Genomic DNA, 18,895 nt, shown 5'->3' with positions numbered 1-18,895 from the left:
ACTGCTATATCTTATCTAAAAAGACCACTTTCCCGCTTAAACAACTATAACTTAATTAGAAATGCTGCATGATATAGAATTTAAAAATAAACAAAAAGGTATATGTTTAACGTTCCCATCGCTTTTTAATCCAACAAAGCTTCTCTCAATAAACTCCTTTTGTTCAATGCTGTATGAAGGAGGTAGTACATAATCAGTTTTATTATTTGAAACGTCGCCGTCACTAGAAATGAATTCCTTGAAGCAGCTACTCATCATTTCTGCTTCTGTTTCGATGTTATAATTGTAGATACCTATATCATATATGTTGGGCTCCTCATTCCTTCCAGGAACAGATTGGAGTTTTTTAAGTGCAGTAGAGCAGTTCGGATTATAAGGCTTAAGCTTCGGAATGCTGTTATTTTTGGAGTGGTGCATTTGTTGAAGCTTTATTTTCCTTTGTTGTTGCTTCTGCATCAGCTCCCTTTGTCTTTGTTGTTCTCTTTGTTGGCTTGTTTTTTGTTCCAATGAGTTCACTTGCTCCTGTAAATTACTCGCGATTATCTTGCTCCTTTTCGTTTCCCACATTACAGATGGTCTGCACTCCCTTCTTCCGAATTGGTGTTCATTGTCCTGCGGAGAATACTTAGGGACTTCGTTACCCACTTTTGAAGCAGGAAAACCATCAGATTCACTTAAATTGTTACCTATGTTCCTCTGATTAACTGTAATAGTAGAATTTATTTTGCTACTGCTTAAACTGTTTGTATTGTTCACAATATTTACACTAACATTTTTGATCGAACTTTTATCATAATCAACATTCTCACTGTTGTTTGTAACATTATTGCTAACTCCATCAACATTAATTTTCTTGTTTTTGTTTTTGTCTTCTGATATATTTTTTTTCTGTAAAAATGGATTATATGGACTTAGTTCAATAGAGTTAATTTGTTCAAAAATAAGTCTCATCAGCATATAAGATGGCATATTTTTCTCTTCTGCATCGTATATCAAACCATTGTTGCAGTTTTCGGTTTCCATATCTTCATTTTCGTTTTTGTTAATTATGGAATCGGAACCTTGTAAAAGTGATGATGTAGCTGGAGAAGTCTGCATCATATTAGGTTCGGTCATATGAGATGAGCATGTTCCCTTTCCTTGAACTCCTCCAATATATCTAGTGGATACTATTTTTAGTGACTTATCTGGATGAAGCATTTCTTTGTGCATCCTCAACTTTTCTATTTCATTAATAGTATACTCAAGTTCTTTTTGTAATTCATCTATTTTATTTAACTTCGTTTTTCTTTCATCGTTGTCCAAATCAATATTCTTAAGTTGTAATTCTATTTGTTTAATCTGAGTTTGCAGATTTGTTCTGTTCTCTATTAAAACTTTTCCTGATAAATTTGGTTTATTCGACTCCTTTTGTTTCTTCTCCAGTATTAAAGCAATGTCCTCGTCATTATATTGAAATCCATTTAGTATCTTTGCTTTTTCCTGAAGAGTTGTTGGAAGTGAAAAAATATAATCAGGATCTGATGAATAAAATTCCTTAATCATTGCTTTCCACTCAATAAGATCCTCATTTGTAAATACATTGTTGGATATGCTGGAAATGCTCCACTCTTTTTTTGATCCTCCTCTTTGTAATATAAGTATGCATTCATTGTTGTCATCAATATAGGAATCGAATATTTCACATATCAAAAATGTTTCTTTTTTTGTTGTTGGATTCATAATTGGAACCTTAACGTAACTTCCACAGATATACTCAGTAAACTTAGGATGTTCTAACATAAATAGTATTCTATCTCTAGTTAAATGAACTGATTTCATTAACTTCATATTTATCGAATCCAATATTCTTTCACACCTTTTTATCATCTTCTCTTGTACATATTGGTCCTCCTCAAATAAACTAGATGAATTACTTTTTTCACCTCTAACTCTCTTTTTTCCTCTATTACTCAATTCCCCATCTTTAATGTCGCTCACTCCATCACATTCATCAAGATAGCCATCCTTATATTCACCTTCTTCATATTCGTCTAAGTCACTTCTATTCGCAGATTTTCTTTTCGAGGAATACCTCTTACTTTTTTCTTTCCTCCCCATTCTCCCTATGCGAGACCGATTATCATCCTTCCCATCATTATATTCGTTATCTTCGTCATCATCCTCCTCATCTTCGTCCTCATCTTCCTCATCCTCATCCCTCTCTTCACTGTCATAATCATTATCTCGTTCCACCCCATCCTCATACTCACTCCCACTCTCACCATCCTCAAACAATTCACTTTCCTTATCACTCAAAGACATTCTACCTCCTCTACTCTTTCTTTTCCTTGCATTCCTCAATCTGAGAAGCGCAGAATCTTGCTTACTTGTAGGACTCTTTCTATTTTTATAAAGTAATTCATATTTTCTCTTGTCAACATTTCTGCTCTCATACTCCTCAGCCAACTTCGCTTCCCTCTCAAATTCAGGTTCGTCATCGCTTGCACTAACCTCAGATTCATTATTCATACTCCCGTCATCTTTTTCTTGTTCATTGTAGCCAATATCTTCAGCACTATTTTTATCAAAATCCTGCTTATCTTTATTTAAAGTTATACTTTTGTCTTCCTCAGGTGAACTTGGCTGAGAATCACTGTGAAAATCATTAGTATCGTCAGAACCACTATCCATTCTTACTTTACTCGTACTCTTTCTTCCTTTTTTACTCCCTTTTTTAACAACTTGAGTTGAATCATTCTCCCCATTCACTTTTGTGCCCCTCTTCGCTCTCCCTCTTCTGGATTTTCTTAACAAGTCTATAACATCACTATCGTTTACAGCATCCATATTGTAAATGAACTCAATTTAATTTCAATAGTCATAGACTAAATGCAAGTATTATTTTTACCTTCTGTTCCCATTTACATTTGAGTAACATTTAACCCGGTATTATTGACTTTATCTTTTGGCGGTAAAATGTCTCACAAATTCCAAATGCATAGCCACATTGTTTAATTTAGAGAGAATAAATGTAAATTTACGTTTGAATTTTAAGGCTGTATATGTATTTATAGTTTATTAGGAAGCCCTCTTTGGTTTTCCCTTGCGATTAAGGACAAAGAAAGAACACTAGCAGCATTCAGGAAGGATTCTGTTGGTATTTGTTGAATGAAAGAGGTATCTAAAGCCCATACTCTACTGGAATTTTAGTGTTTATATATGTTATTAGTGAATCTATTTTGTTAACTTTGCAAGTGACTATAATTTTTACAAGAAATGAAAGCTACGAGGATTTCTGTTTTAAGTAACGATTCAGGTATGTATTACTTAATATAACAGAAACTAAATCAAAATTAATATTTCTATTCATTCCAATATTGTGCCTAAACTCAAAAATTAGGGGTTTGCAAGTATAGATGGGAGCAGACAATAGACGAGGTAATATTGTACTTTTCAAATAAGGAGATATACGGTGATAAAAATGAAAATAACAAACTTTCAAAATGTGATATTAACATAAAAATAAAAAGTAAACAACTTACAATATTTTGTATTTCTCTTAATAAAGAACTGTTTAATGTAAGTTAATTTATTATCAGGAAAATTTTATAAGTGAGGTTTATTAATGTGAAATCAGGAGCCCCTTTTTGACACTATTGAAACATCAGAATCGCTTTGGTATATAGGTAAGTTATTATTTCTATTGTTACTCTTCTTTTACGTATCATTTATGTTAATTAATGAAAATAACATCTTAAATACGCTATAAATTACAGAAAATAATGAACTTATTGTGCAACTTTCAAAAATGCGTAAAGGATCTGTTTGGAATTCCGTTGAAAAAGATAAACAAAATGACTATAACCCTCTTGAAATTGTAAGTTATTTGATACATTTAAGCCTTTGTCACAGTTATCCTAATATTAAACACACTTAACAACTGTTTACCCACACAATCTCAGGAGAATATGAGGAAACAAATGATGCTTGAAAGGTTTCAAAAAGAGGTACGTTCTAACTACTTTTTTTCTTCTGAAATGCCCTAATATTTTAACCAAATTTAACTCCCATTCTGCTTTTAAATTATTTCAGAATCCTGGATTTGACTTCTCTAATGCTGAATTTAATGGAAATGTGCCTGATCCAAGAAACTTTATGGGTGGAATCAAAAACCACTAACAATACTCTCTAATTCATTCGCTCGGATACATCGGTCCGACCACAATCGTCAAGACAAACCAGCTTTCTATATCTAAAAACTTTATCCACCCTATTTAATTACACTCTCATATTATTTATATTTTCTTCAACTCTTTCTATTTTCTTATTGCCATCATTTACATGTGCCGGTAGTAGATATCTACTAAATAACAAAAGCCCGCCTTTTGACATTTAGTCATAATAGGATTAATAATTAAACTGAATGAATAGTATAAGAGGACAAGATAAATATTGACAACTGGGAAAGTGAGGAATCTGTTATTTCCTTTAAAGATCTTACCTTTAGGAGATTAGAGTTTAATAATTGTTTTTAATATACTAAATAAGGAGCATACTTTGGTGTATTTTTTCACATTTAGGTGACAAATGGAATAAAATGGGTAGTAAAAAGAAGAGAATGAGGGATAGTTCGGCAGAAAATGATGGTTTAAGCAAGTCTGAAGACGTTACAAATACTTACATGTTTGAAAATGGAGAATCATCGGGAAAAAAATTGGCAGACGAATCGGAGAATCGTTATGTAGAAATTCTCGGATATTACAAGAGAATAAAGAATGCTATATTGGAGGGGGAGTTATTAAATGATGAAGAAAATTGCGAGACTTTAGTAGAAAGAATGGTTGAGGACATGAAAAAAAAGGAAATAGAGACATTGTTGCTTACAGATCAGAGATGCAGTAAAACATTTGAGTTGATTTTGTGTATAGGTATATTATGCGTAAGGAGATTGTTTGACAAGATACTTTGTTCAGAAAACGAACACGAGAATGAACTGTATTTAGAGAGACTGGTAAACAGTCTAAGCAAGGATGTATTTATACTTGAAACCGTTTTTAGAGAAGTAGATAAGAATATATTTAGTATGTACGGTTCTCACGTAACTGAAACAGCCTTAGAAGGTGGATTACTGCTTCAGAATTATATAGGGAAGAGATTGGGGGGTTTAAAGTTTGATAAGGTAAAGGATTCTCTCATAAACGAGAGAGAAAATATACGAAAGATAATATTTGATTCAGTGAGAAGGCTTTCAGATGGTCCTGGTTGGGTTTCAATAATTACGGACTCTTCAGCTACGCATGTAGGGAGAACAATAATGAATATTTGTGTAGGAAGAGTTGAGATGAGCATGGAGGGAATGGAGGAGCATATAATGGACAGTGTAGGAAGAAGAAACCAAGGAAGTAAATTGCGTTCAAATGAAAACAAGGTTTCACTCAATAGTGAATGTTACAAAAAAACCGATTTTTTGAGTCTATTGTACACATTTGAAGAGGAGGATAAATCAAAGGAAGGTGATTGTTTAGATAACGGTCTTGATACAAATAACACAATCTCAAATCAGATATATAAAGCTTTATTGTTGGATTTGGATGGATTAATAAACGACACATATGGTTTACCTTCATTAATAACATTACTCAAGGCCTTGAACGAGGTAGGAAAAAAAAGGAACAAGTATCCAATGGTTTTAAGCAAAATAATAACATTAATAATCACAAATGGTCAGGAGGAGGAAGAGGATATTGTGGGTAAGATTATTAATGGACTTAAAATGGACACGGATAAAATATCTAGACTGCTTATAAATTGTACAAATAGTTGGATAAATTGCAGTTTAAAAAGTAGACTACTTGAGGCATTATTAGAGATTGTCCCGTATCACCTAGTTACGATATGGACTAGCTCTCACACATGTTCAGCCTCACCACCAAAGTCCTCAGACTTAAATTATCAACATAACAATGAATTACTGATTAACAAAATTCTCGACTCGGATTATGGTCACTTCGTGGTACTAAACTTACTTAGGTCTAATGTACTAAGGAGGGAGGAGTTTACTTTGATACTAAAGTCTATTGAATTTTCAAAGCTAACTTCTAAAAAGGAATTTATAGACATACTTATTGCACTTATAGACACCTGTAGGAGACTTCAATGTGAATATAAATACCTTACCAAAAGGCTGTGGAAGGTTTTGGAGATAGAGACAAGTGAAGACTATCAGTATACCTTTTCATGCTTAATATTTCTGGTGAAAAGGAGCATTTTTGGGAATTCAATAAAAGGAAGCAAGGACTCAAACAAGGGTAACATTGATAATAACGAGTCCAACTTTTCAGACTACAAAATATCTCCACAGGGATGTATGATGATAAGTTCACTCTCAAAATTTCCAGCAGAAACAATACATCCACTTATATCTGGAATAACATACTTTATAAATAATTTTAAAAATGAAATGAAAGGTGGAATAGTAGAAACAAATTATGGCACAAGAATGGTTGAAAATATCTTGTCTAGTACAAGCACAATTCCAACTTCCATTAAGAGAAAATGGATACAAAGCTACATTGGTGACTTTTTGAAGCTTTCATTGAATGGAGGAGTTTGCAATTACGCATTAATTGCAATGTTCTATGCCTCTGACAATTTTTACCGTAAAATCATAGTTGAAGAACTTTTGAATGAGGAACAAGGTGGTGGAAAGGAGACAATTATGAGCAAAAACTTTAAAATATTCAAAAGTTTAAAGATAGAAAGCTTTGTTAAACAAGATAAAAACTGGTATGATATCAACAAGAAGATAGACAAAACTAGAGAAATGTTTAGAGACATTATAGAGGGGGAAATTGATACAATAGGCAAAAATGAAATGAAAGTTAATAACAAAAGCAGAAATTACGATTTAGATGACAAAAATAAGGAGTATGATACTTGTGATGATAAGAGCATTAATGTGATTCTCGAACATATTAGAAAAACAAACGTAAATAAAAGAATTAAAAAATAAATTCATTAATTTCATCCATTTAATGTAATTTTAGTGAAATTATTGCAAATTTTGAAATTCTTATCATTTGTTAAAAATTAATTTAAAACTTTCCAATAAATACCTTCTCCGAGTAGACTTAGATAACGCCATTTAAATTAAATAAACAGGAAGTTCTGTGTATCCATTTTTGATATATTCTTTTACAACAAAAATTATGTTTTAATTCTAAAATGAAACTCCTGATCACATCCTATATAGCTGTCGCAGATTAATAGTAGTTTATAATTTGTAACTTTATCTGATTCAGTATTAGAACTAAACTTAAGTGCTATCTCATTTTTTTCCCTGCTTAATGTAGTAATCTTAATCCCAACGATTCTCTCGTCACCTTCATCTTGTATACTAACTTTTTCCTGGGGCTTTTTCTTCTCTTTTAATGAGAAACCACTATTGTCGTCATTGTTACTCTCCAATAATACTACCCACCATTTTTCAACCTTTTTTTCTTCTAATGGATAGTATTCAAGATCGTATAATGTTATTTGGTCATTACTTACTTCATCTGGGTCCAAATCTCTATTGACATTGACAATAATCATGACTTCTGATTCAGCGTTGAATTCAAACATTCTAGTGCTTTCAATAACGGAGTTTTCTGTTTTCCTTCTTTTAATATTGCTCACCTCACGACCTGATCCACTTTCATCACAGTTGTCATTGTCTACTTGTATAAGGTTGTATTCCACTTCAATTATTGGAAATTTGTTGCATATTTTTGCTATTTTATTTACAGTTTCATCAAAAAGACCTAATTTATTGTAAAGTAAATCCATCCTGCGTTCATCTTCTAAGCTGATCAAATCGTAAATATCAAAAACTCCCAGTTCGTTAAATATTTTAACTTGATCATTTGTATTTATACCTGGTAACTGTTTTAACTTATCAGATGATGGATTTTTTACTGCTTGGACAAACATTTGGCAAAGCTCCATTATTTTCAAAGTTGTTTTCGTCCAGCCAAATGAGCTAGATATATCCACCATAGGATATATAATTCTCATTACAGAATTAATTAATTTGCATATGTCAGCTTTAATAATAGGTCTTGCTAAACAAAATTTATGACGCTTCAAATATGAATTTAACAAAACTAATATCTTCCTCGATACCAATTTATCACCTTTATTGTTAGTATTTAAGCATATATCTTTACTGAGTTGGACTATCATATTAATATCCCCCTTTCTGATAATGCAGCTTTCTTGTAAAAGTGGTGTAAGTGATATTAATCTTAATAACGAATCATATGTATCGTCTACAGTCATATTTCTACTTATAAATTCAATACTTGATACTTTGATATTGTAAAATGCTGAAATTAAACATAAATTTTGTGGAGATATTTCGTCGCCTGCAACATCAATTTTATTATTATCATCTTCATCTGAATTATAACTCTTTAACTCATCACAATCTTCAATTACTTGGATAAATTTAGCATTAGAGAGTGAATCCAACAAATTTTCCAGGTACTCGGATAAAAATTCAGAAATATGTTGATTAGTATTGCCACTCATACCATAGTAACTAGGATTCTAAAAATATTTAGATTTTTCAATTAATATCAGTTAATTCATTAGTGTTAAAATTGAGTTATAAAAATGGTTGAATGAAAAATAGATTATTAAATAGTTTTTAAAGATGTAATAAAAGAATGCCAAAGTTATATGCGTATATTTTATTTGATTATTTATGCATTTAATTTAATACAATTTAAAATTAATTAAATAAACATTAACAGTGAAATAATTATACTCTTTATCAGACAGTACGAATATAATAATAATTCATAGAATCATTTAACAATGGTAATAATTAAAAGTTAAAAATCAACATCATTAAATTATCATCATAAGAGTATTATTATTTCATTCAATATTAATGTTTAACACATATGTCAATTAAATGCAGTAATTATTTTATTGTTGTAAATTCAACTAAATCATTTAAATATACACATCTTAAAGTTTAATACATTCCTCTATTTTCTTAAAAACCACTTAATTCGACTTATAGTATTGTCTGATTTTTCATCAATTTTCTCATTTAAACTTACCTTTGATATTCTCCTGTAATACAGGGTCCATGTAATCCAGTCAATTGTGTCCTGTTTTGTCTTTATAGTCCTTAAGGCAATTTCAGTATTAATACAATCAATAATACCATCATCAATACTTGACTCCAATGGTAAAGTATGTTCTAATATATATTCGTAAAATTCATGTTTACTAGTAGAACAAAGTAAAGTAAATGAGGATCTTGAATTATAGTCAAATTTGTTATTTACATTATAATAACATCTGCTCATCATTTGATGAATATCCAAATGAGAATATTCAACAGTTCTTCTGTCACTAAAGTTAATCACAGAAGATCCCATATTGTCGTCCTGATCTATTTTTTTTGTATCCATAACAATAACTCTATTAAATTTTAGATTGATGGAGTTTTTCATGTCTTCACAAACAATTAATATACATATTTTTCCAGAATTATATTGCGAAACCACGTATTCCTTCTCTATTTCGGGCTGAATTTTGTACAAATATCCTATACCACTTATTAAACATTTTTCTAGTAAACTATTCTTTTCTGATGAAATAACATTATTATCTATATTACTATTAATAAACGCATTTTCTGATATAAAAGATAATAATTCATTTGAAATAGATAGACAAAATTCGTATTCTAAAACGTATATTAATAATGTTTCTTTTTTTCCTTGCTTCACTTTCAAGTTCAAAATTTGTTCTTTAATGTATTTAAGCATCATTTGCAACCGTGTTGAACGGTAATATGAATCAAATCCGATAACCCTCTTTTCAATATTATCATTAAAAATATTTTGATCAAAGGAAAATGTATTTTCCCTTTTGATACCTAACCATTCAGAAACTTCACACGCATTAGATATACACTTTGAATATCCAAATACGCGTATATTCAAATTTAATGGCGTTATTATATATCTCAATCTTGATATAGTAGACTCTATTGCATAACCACTGTATTCATCATTGATATTATTATTGTTAAATATGTATTCCAATCCATTTATAACTAATAATTTAAGTGACTTTATTATTTCTCGTACTTTCGAGAGTCTTTTGCTTATTCTATCCCAATTGTATATATTAGAAACTACTATAGGTTTTTTGCTTACAATCTCATCATTAATATCGTTATTTTCACTTAAAATTCCTACTGCAGAGTTACCAAATATATTTATCAATTTATATCCTATGTAATTAATTTTTTTTGAATTACATTCAAGTATTAAAACTTGAAAGTTACCATTCAGTAAATTTTGGTGGATTTTTAACTCCCTCAATATTCCCATGCATGTACAAATAAACTGTCCATTCCCAGGTGGGGATGACAAATAAAAGCTCTTATCTGAATTATATATTAAATTAAATAATTGTGTTTGTATTGAATTTAACTTTAAATTACTCTCATTTATGTTTACCACACAAAACATCTTTTCTAAATATTTATGTATTGATTTGTTGTCTGAAAAACCTTTCAATATGCTTATTGGTTTCAAATCAAGTAATTCTGTGTATTCTTGATGTTTACTTGGTAATATTAATCTTTCTAGTGAAATAGATATACATGTTTCAGAGTGAAGCCATCTATCTGCTATTGCTCTTACAAATATCAATGTAGGAACTATATCATCATCATTGTCATCATCATAATCGTATGAATTATTATTGTTTTTATTTTTATCCAAAAATATTTGATAACTCAAATGATATTCTTCCTCCATTTTTACTTCAGAATCATTATCTTCACACTCCCTTCCCTGAAATGAAGGTCTTATAACTATCATATCCGAATAATACAAATAATTTCCGTTGCAATCTTCAATTAATATCCAAAATGTCTCGCCTGTATTCATTCTCTCTGTTTTTATATCCCCTGACAATGACTGACCGTGTATTTTATTATCCCATATAAAATCCGGTTTAACCACTAAATTAACTTGCAATATTCTTGAGTCCAATGGAAATACAGTCCCTTTTATTGTGACTCTTGGTAATTTTCTTATTAAATTATATAAAACAGGTCCTAAAATTGTTGATTAAATCAATAGATAATAAGAAACATCTCATAAAGTAATAGTATACATGTTCCTTATAATATTGTGAGAAATAAAATTTCATCCATAAATAAAGTGGATAAATCAGATATTAAAACTTTAACATCAATTTATTTTAAATCCGTACACATAAACCACTATAAAAGACTTTATTAAATCTTCAACGTAAATTTAAATTACCTATGAATTTGTTAAAAAAAATAACAAATAACAATGGGAAAATAATTTCACGTCAGAAATATAAAGCCAAAAAATGGTATATGGCTCAGATTATATGATATTTAAATTCAGACATATGCTTGTCAATTTCGTTTTTAATATCATCATATTTATCATCATCTAATTATGAAGAGACTTATTTTTCTTCTCTTTATAGAGTTATGTAGAGTAGTAACAATATTTAATTCGCGATTGTTATTGTTATATACTTAAAATTTCATAACTCCATAAAAATAAGGAATAATGTAAACTATTACATAATGTAATGCTTAATTATTCACTAAGTAAAAACTTACCTAATTTAGCTGATTTTAATATTTCACCTAATTGGTCGGATGTAAAATCATAATACTTATTCCAACTAATGTCTTTTTTTTCTAATCTCTTCACAACCTCCTCCGATATCCCTTTAAATTGTCTCAATGGAGACATTGCCTCCCATGTTCTTCTTTCTATCATCTAAATAATTAATTGAAGTATAAAAAGTTATTAAATATAAATTTGATTTTTTAATATTTATATCAAATAAAATTAAATAAATAAAATACATGTACATCAACTTTAATATTTCGCATATTAAAATTGAATATATTTATATAACATGTATTGTCATCTAATCTTTGATTATTAAAAATTTCAGATTTACAAACGTTTTATTATTTTCACTAATTAAATATCCACTTTCTCAATAGTGAAAAAATGAAAATTTAGTTATTCAATGGTAGTGACAAGAATTAAACGTTTTATCATCATTACATTTATTAATAATCACTTAAATATTGACATTAAATTATTTTAATTTTATTTAATATAAAATTAACAAACATAATTCAACTTACAGTTGCTATTTTAAGTGTTATCTTTGCTAATTTTGACCATCTCCTGGAAAGTGATAAATTAAAAATAGCTCTGAATATCCTTGGGGCCGATTGTACAATATAATGTAAATCAGAAAGTAATGTTAACTTAGCATTGACCCATCTAGAACCAGTTAAATATAACTGTAAAAGTACATTTGCTTTTGTATATGCATCCAAATCTACCATCATACTATTATCATTCATATTTTCTACACCATTGATATTATTAACGGCTGTCCTTATCCCTTGTATAGGTATTGGAACTTTATTCACAAGTTTCTCGAGTTCAATTTTTTCTTCGTTTCTAACGATTAAATACTTAAACTCTTTACATGTTGAAAATAACCTAAATAACTGTATTTCTGATAAATTAGGTAATAGTTGTCTGTTTATGTCATGGATAGTCTCTGGCGTTAGATAAAAATGAGAAGATATTCTTCCCAATAATAATGATTCAATAATACCATCCCTATTGTCATATTGTATCATTTCGCACCTTTCAAGTATATCTATTGATGCTTCAATTAATTTTATCAGATAATTTTCTATTGATTTTTTAATTAAATCATCTTTTAACTCTTCATTCATATCATGATCATCTAATTCACTTTTTGAATTTAAATTATTTTTAATATTATCAGTAATTTTATCTATTTCAAGACCGTACAGCTTTGGGTTTCTTCTTATTCTTATATAAAGAAATGTATCTTTTATCCAATCAATAACATCATTTTTATTTTTTATGTTACCTAATGATATCTCCGCATTAATAAAATCTGGTAGTTTGGGTATTAACTGCGATTCAATATTAAGTTGTTGATTTAATAGAGATAAATAATATGTAAGATTATCAAAATCCGTTATTACAATACCATGACCATTATTATCATATTGAGGTCTTCCTCCTCTACCAATCATCTGTAACATATCTAATGGAGAAAGCTCAACCCATTCTCCTTTTTCCGGTTGATATATTTGAGTCCCTTTTATAATCACAGTATGGGCTGGTAAATTAACACCCCAAGCTAATGTAGCGGTTGAAACCAAAACCTTAATATGACCATCTGAAAATAAATCCTCAATTATTTTCCTGTCAGATCTAACTAAACCTGCATGATGTATTCCAATACCAGATGGAAGAATCTCCTTTAAATTATTAGATTTAATTTTAGAAATCTCATCCAATATTATTTCCCTAGATATATTATTATTGTGAAAAAATGATCCGATTTTGCCCCTATCAGTAGATTTATCTCTTATATACTTGGCTGTTTGCAAGGTATCCTTCCTAGAATGAACAAAAACTAAAACTTGATGCTTAGTTATATCAGTTAACACTCTTTCTAATACCAAATCATTCATAAGTTGAAGCTTTTTAAAGCCTTTTTTGGCTTTAATCCCGATAAATGTTTGCAATAATGGAACAGGTCTATATTCAGAACCAAAATAAAACACTCCTTTCAAGGGATTAACACCCAAAAATTCTGCTATATCCATATAGTTAGGAAGAGTAGCAGATAAACCAACCATTCTAACATAGTTTCTTTTAAACCTCGCCACTATTCCTTCCAAAACCGCTCCTCTTGTGTCATGTAACATATGAATCTCGTCAAAGATAATCAATTTAACTCTATCAGAAAGTCCATCAGTAGATTTTCTTGTAATCACATCAAATTTCTCAGGTGTTGTTACAAATATTTGTGTTAAATCCATAAGTGAACGACTTACTCTCGTATCGCCTGTCATCTCATTTACGGTTATTCCCAAAGGTTTAAATCTCATTCTAAGTGACTCGATTTGTTCGGCAACAAGTGCTTTCATAGGTGAAATGTAAACTATTTTAAATTTAGAAACATCCAAAACTGGCTTTTTATTTTTTTGTTTGGTGATATACTGTGAAATAATATTTAATATACATAATACAGCAATATTAGTTTTCCCTGAACCCGTAGGAGCACAAATAAGCATATTCTCATCGTACTCCTTAAATGCGATATCATAAACCTTACTTTGAATTTCATTTAAATAAGTTACTGAAACACAACTAAAACACTCCCTACACCACTCAGGTAGTTCATTTATAGAAATGTTATTTATTTTTCCCTCGCGTTTTTTTGATGTTGGATGTATAACTATTGAATCATAGTCTACATCTTCAACTCTTTCAGTTCCTTCTGGAAGTACTACCTTTGTATTCAAGTTAGTATTCAGACTCTGTTCCTGATATATAAGCTCCAGGTCCAATAGCTTGCCTTTTGTTCTTCTTGAGTACATACGTCCACTTTCATATAAGTTGGCTGACCTATTTCTGGTTTTGTTATCATTAGTGTCATCCATATTCCTTTCCATAAATTTTTCTATAGATTTTAAAAAACCTGAACTCTTATCTTTTAAAATAGATGGTTTGCTCAGTAAATCAAGAACTGCTGATCCTTGAGGATGATTTTTCATTCTTTCCAATATCTTCTCCTTTTCATTGTCGGAAGATGCTTGACCAAGTATAGTGCAGAAGTAGATGTTCCACCTATTCTTTAACAACTTTTTTATCCAAGGAAAATTCTCATAATTAAATAGCACGACCAAAGAATTTTCGCATTCTTGGTCATCCTCTGTTTCCAATATGGATATTATTTTTTGTTCAAGTTCTAATGACCTCTCTGCATCATTACATAAAGAGAACAACTCTCTCTGCAACCAATATGCATCTAATTCGTTTATAGAAATTGTGTCTAAATCTTCAATCATGCCATTTTTATCTTCTTTTTCGTTTATTATATGTATAAACTCCTCTGATTCATTATCTACGCCTAAATCATTGTTATTATTTTCTTCATAAAGGTAGTCCTCGTTCTCACTTTCAGTATCAATAACTTCTGATCCATCATCTAGTTCACATTCATAATCATCACTCTTATTCTCCTCTGATTCACTTTCATCAAATATAACCGCAACTTCTGAAGAATTTTTTACTTCGCTTTCTTCAAAGTCATTATCTATGTTAGGAGTAAAATCTGTTATTCTCCTGCTTTTGTCAACTATTTCAAGATAATCATCATTTTTAATATCTGACAATATGTTTCTGCACCTTTCTCTTTTACCCTCCTCGTTAATTTCAGTATTTTTTAATATTGATAACAATTCAAATACTATATCGTCCATTATATTTCCGGGCTGAGACCCCAAAATATCTGTCAACACTCCCAACAATTCATCATATGCAAGTTTTGTTTCCAATGTTTTTGGTCTGTATTTATTTGAACTTACAATATCTATATCTAAAATGTTATAAGTTTCATTTCCATTAACTACTTTATTTAAAACCTTTTTATTTCTTAAATTTTTATCTGGCTTTTTCACTTTAACTCTTTTTCCAGCTAAATCTCCCATTTTGTATTTAATCCTCCCGACCAAACTTTCTGCCTCTCCTGTAGGAACATTTTCTCTGTTTCTTTGACTTGTTTGAATTACCAAGTTACTGTTGTTCTTGTATCCAAATCTTTTTGATAATTCATTTTCGTCTACCATCTTCTAACAATTACAATGCTAACCTAGTTATTGCTTTCAAAACTTCCATTTATATTTGAAAAGTGATAAATAATTTTTATTTAATAGCTATATTATCAATCCTGTCTGTCTATTTCAAATATTTGTTTTCGCTTTTTTACGTTTGTAGTGTGAATATCCTAGCCTAATTTGTGTATCTTCCACTTTGCTTAAATAAAAATTATTATTTGTTTTCCTATTTTTAAATCATAAACTTAAAGCATTAATTTTAAATACTGCTTTGAAAAAAGTCATCTTAATTGTTCTTGTTCTTATACGTAATTTATTGTCATTTAATACCGGGAGTGAGGGTCTAATAATCACTTTATACTTTGCCGGTATATGAAAATTATTTTTCTTTTTTTTTTTTGCATTTCATGTGGATGCATGAAAATATAATAATGGTTATTAATAATAAATAAAACAAAATTTGATAAGCTTCTTAAAACAACAATGGAGTTTTTTGAGCTTTTTCAATTTGTGTAATTACAGTTTGAAATTTTAGTTGGTCTCAATAACAAGTTGATCTCTTCCAGATAACACTATACAGCCATGAATGACTATTACAAATAACAATTTAAAATTGAATGGAAGAATAGGTTGAAGAGCATTTAAAGTGTGTCTTACCAGAACAAATTTAAAACTTTAGCAAAATCTGCAGGAAGAAACAGCATTGTTCTGGAACAAATGATCGGTTAGTAAATACAAATTAAAGAGGTTTCGGCGGCAATTATTTCTGTCACATCTAAAAGGAGTTTAACAGGATAAAAAGGCAACAGTCTGAAAGTAGTAATAGTGTGTAACAGATAGAAAAGAAAATAATTTAGGAAATGAAGCAATGTTACTACTCTGTGCTGGAGGTTGATAGCAAAGCGACTTTTGAAGAAATACGACAGGCATACAAACAGTTATCTTTGAAATGGCATCCGGATAAGAACAGAAACAATATCGAGGATGCAACAGAAAGGTTTCAGCAAATAGCTGCCGCTTATGAAGTACTTAGTGACCCGAATGAGAGGGCGTGGTACGATTCTCACAGAAAACAAATTTTATCTGAAAGTAATTACAGCGAAGAAAACAACCAGGAGTACGATCCGTTAGAGATAAATATATGGAAGTATTTTTCAAGAGATGTTTTTTTAGATTTCAATGATGAAAATTCAGGTTTTTACACAGTATACAATAAGTTATTCGGTGATATAGTGGAAGAGGAAATGAGGTATTTATCTAAAAACTCGAATGAATATAAGTTTTGGAACGAGACATGTAGGTTTGGGAATAGTAAAACAGACTTAGATAAAGTAATGGAATTTTACAGATTTTGGAGCAACTTCAGTTCAATGAGAAGTTTTTCTTGGAAGGATATATGGAATTTGAATCAAGCACAAAATCGTCAAATAAGAAGAGCGATGGAAAGTGAGAATTCTAAAGAAAGGAAAAAAGGAAGGAAGGAATATAATGAAACAATAAGAAAATTGGTTGAGTATGTAAAAAAAAGGGACCCTAGGGTTATGATGCATATGAAAATAAAATCGGAAAAAATAGCGAAAATTAATATCGAAAAAGAGAGGGAAAAAAAGCTTCAGGATGAGGCAAGAAGAAAAGCGAGAGAAGAGGCAAGAGTTGAAGAATTAAGAAGAATTGAGGAACTAGAGGCTGAAAAAAGGGAGTTGTATGGCGAAAGTGACGTTAATAGCAACTATATTAGTGATGCTGATGATGAAAAAATAATATATAATTGTAAATTATGTAGTAAGTTTTTTAAGAGTGAACAGCAATTAAATTCCCATTTGAAAAGCAAGAAGCATATTTCAAGAACTAAAGAGATGGGAAAAAAGAATATATTTAGTAATGTGGATGGTAATTTTGAGGGGAAAAACAAAAAATCTGATGTTAATATTGATGTAAAAACTGACAGTGACAAAGATTCAGAAAATGATGAAATACAAAATTACGAGTGTAAGGACAAAAAATATGATTTTTATTCAAATTGTGAGAAAGAGTCACAGGAAACACAAATATTTTCAGGTTCACAAAGCGAAGATTCACTCGAAGACTTGGATGTAAAAAAGATTACAGAGATGATGGACAATTTAGGAGGTAAGAATCAGAAAAACAGAAGATTAAAAGTTGTCGAGTCTGACATTGGTGAAATCGAAAAAACAAATAATGAAAGTAAAAAAAATAAGAAGAAAAAGAAGAAGTCATCTAAAGAAACTGAGAAAAAAGAAACTTTTAATGAACTCGAGGCAAGCATCGACCCTAAATTTTTATGGAAATGTTTAGTTTGTAGTGAAAAATTTGAATCAAGAAACAAGTTATTTATTCATGTTAAGGAATTAAACCATGCAGAAGTAAGAAAAAAGAGTAATTATAATAACTCAAAGGTCAGATATTGAGTTCTTTATTGTATTTGCAGGTAATATAATATCTTCAGATCTTAGTCACTTTGTATTTGTATATTTTATCTGAATTATTTTCGCATCCGAGTGAAATTATATCATTCAGTTGTAATTTATGGTTTTTAATTTTTACATTATTCACAAATGTTCCGTTCTTAGAATTACAGTCAACAATGTAAGATTCAGGTTTTCCATTACTTAACTTAATATATATATAAGCATGTTCTCTTGAAAGCATCATAAAACAGTTTTTATCTCTGTCTTTTGGAAGTTTAGAGTCCAAACTCCTTCCTATTTTAATTCCCTCTTTTCCAATATTTATAATACTTTTTTTGTTTTCTCTTGAAGATAAAGGACTAATCTGTTCCAAAATACAAATATATGGAGACATATTATTTATCATGTTCTTTATGTTGTTATTTATAGATTCTATCCTGCTGCTTATATTTTCTATTTCGCTATTCAGATTAATAAAACTGCTATTCTGTGTAAAGCTCTCCTGAGAGGAATCTACTATTTTCACTCTTTTATTTGAAATAACTATGTCATCATATTCATTTGCTGTATTGTTTACTTGTGATTTTAAGTCGTTATTACTTATATTTAAAAACTCTAAATTGCTATCGCATATATTATCTGATATATCACTAAATTCAATAGAATCAGAGTAATACTCGCTTTCTGTCTGACTTATTCCCTCCATTTATGTTTACTTCAAATCAATAAT

At 29.8% G+C, this 18,895-nt stretch overlaps 8 protein-coding genes across 8 annotated transcripts; 3 read left to right on the top strand and 5 right to left on the bottom strand.

Moving 5' to 3' along the window:
* Positions 1 to 51: 51 nt before the first annotated feature.
* FG386_000199 (uncharacterized protein) lies at positions 52 to 2,829 on the bottom strand (the record flags this gene model as incomplete). Its single annotated transcript, XM_067339510.1, has 1 exon — positions 52 to 2,829. The coding sequence occupies one exon, from the start codon at positions 2,827 to 2,829 to the stop codon at positions 52 to 54; it is 2,778 nt and encodes a 925-aa protein (XP_067198308.1).
* Positions 2,830 to 3,258: 429 nt separating this feature from the next.
* Positions 3,259 to 4,161, top strand: FG386_000198 (CS domain-containing protein; the record flags this gene model as incomplete). The annotated part of the gene is made up of 6 exons (XM_067339509.1): positions 3,259 to 3,298; positions 3,383 to 3,561; positions 3,620 to 3,668; positions 3,759 to 3,859; positions 3,945 to 3,989; positions 4,075 to 4,161. The coding sequence occupies 6 exons, from the start codon at positions 3,259 to 3,261 to the stop codon at positions 4,159 to 4,161; spliced, it is 501 nt and encodes a 166-aa protein (XP_067198307.1).
* Positions 4,162 to 4,579: 418 nt separating this feature from the next.
* On the top strand, positions 4,580 to 6,994 carry FG386_000197 (uncharacterized protein; the record flags this gene model as incomplete). Its single annotated transcript, XM_067339508.1, has 1 exon — positions 4,580 to 6,994. One exon carries the CDS (start codon positions 4,580 to 4,582, stop codon positions 6,992 to 6,994), a length of 2,415 nt encoding a protein of 804 aa, XP_067198306.1.
* Positions 6,995 to 7,188: 194 nt separating this feature from the next.
* On the bottom strand, positions 7,189 to 8,553 carry FG386_000196 (uncharacterized protein; the record flags this gene model as incomplete). Its single annotated transcript, XM_067339507.1, has 1 exon — positions 7,189 to 8,553. The coding sequence occupies one exon, from the start codon at positions 8,551 to 8,553 to the stop codon at positions 7,189 to 7,191; it is 1,365 nt and encodes a 454-aa protein (XP_067198305.1).
* A 464-nt stretch (positions 8,554 to 9,017) lies between these two features.
* FG386_000195 (uncharacterized protein) lies at positions 9,018 to 10,943 on the bottom strand (the record flags this gene model as incomplete). The annotated part of the gene is made up of 1 exon (XM_067339506.1): positions 9,018 to 10,943. The coding sequence occupies one exon, from the start codon at positions 10,941 to 10,943 to the stop codon at positions 9,018 to 9,020; it is 1,926 nt and encodes a 641-aa protein (XP_067198304.1).
* A 1,250-nt stretch (positions 10,944 to 12,193) lies between these two features.
* FG386_000194 (uncharacterized protein) lies at positions 12,194 to 15,748 on the bottom strand (the record flags this gene model as incomplete). The annotated part of the gene is made up of 1 exon (XM_067339505.1): positions 12,194 to 15,748. The coding sequence occupies one exon, from the start codon at positions 15,746 to 15,748 to the stop codon at positions 12,194 to 12,196; it is 3,555 nt and encodes a 1,184-aa protein (XP_067198303.1).
* An 848-nt stretch (positions 15,749 to 16,596) lies between these two features.
* Positions 16,597 to 18,165, top strand: FG386_000193 (uncharacterized protein; the record flags this gene model as incomplete). Its single annotated transcript, XM_067339504.1, has 1 exon — positions 16,597 to 18,165. The coding sequence occupies one exon, from the start codon at positions 16,597 to 16,599 to the stop codon at positions 18,163 to 18,165; it is 1,569 nt and encodes a 522-aa protein (XP_067198302.1).
* Positions 18,166 to 18,199: 34 nt separating this feature from the next.
* On the bottom strand, positions 18,200 to 18,871 carry FG386_000192 (uncharacterized protein; the record flags this gene model as incomplete). Its single annotated transcript, XM_067339503.1, has 1 exon — positions 18,200 to 18,871. The coding sequence occupies one exon, from the start codon at positions 18,869 to 18,871 to the stop codon at positions 18,200 to 18,202; it is 672 nt and encodes a 223-aa protein (XP_067198301.1).
* Positions 18,872 to 18,895: the final 24 nt, after the last annotated feature.

Source organism: Cryptosporidium ryanae (assembly GCF_009792415.1).
Source record: "Cryptosporidium ryanae isolate 45019 chromosome Unknown contig_11, whole genome shotgun sequence".
In the NCBI taxonomy this organism is placed as follows: domain Eukaryota; phylum Apicomplexa; class Conoidasida; order Eucoccidiorida; family Cryptosporidiidae; genus Cryptosporidium; species Cryptosporidium ryanae.
This window is presented reverse-complemented; position numbering and strand designations above follow the sequence as displayed.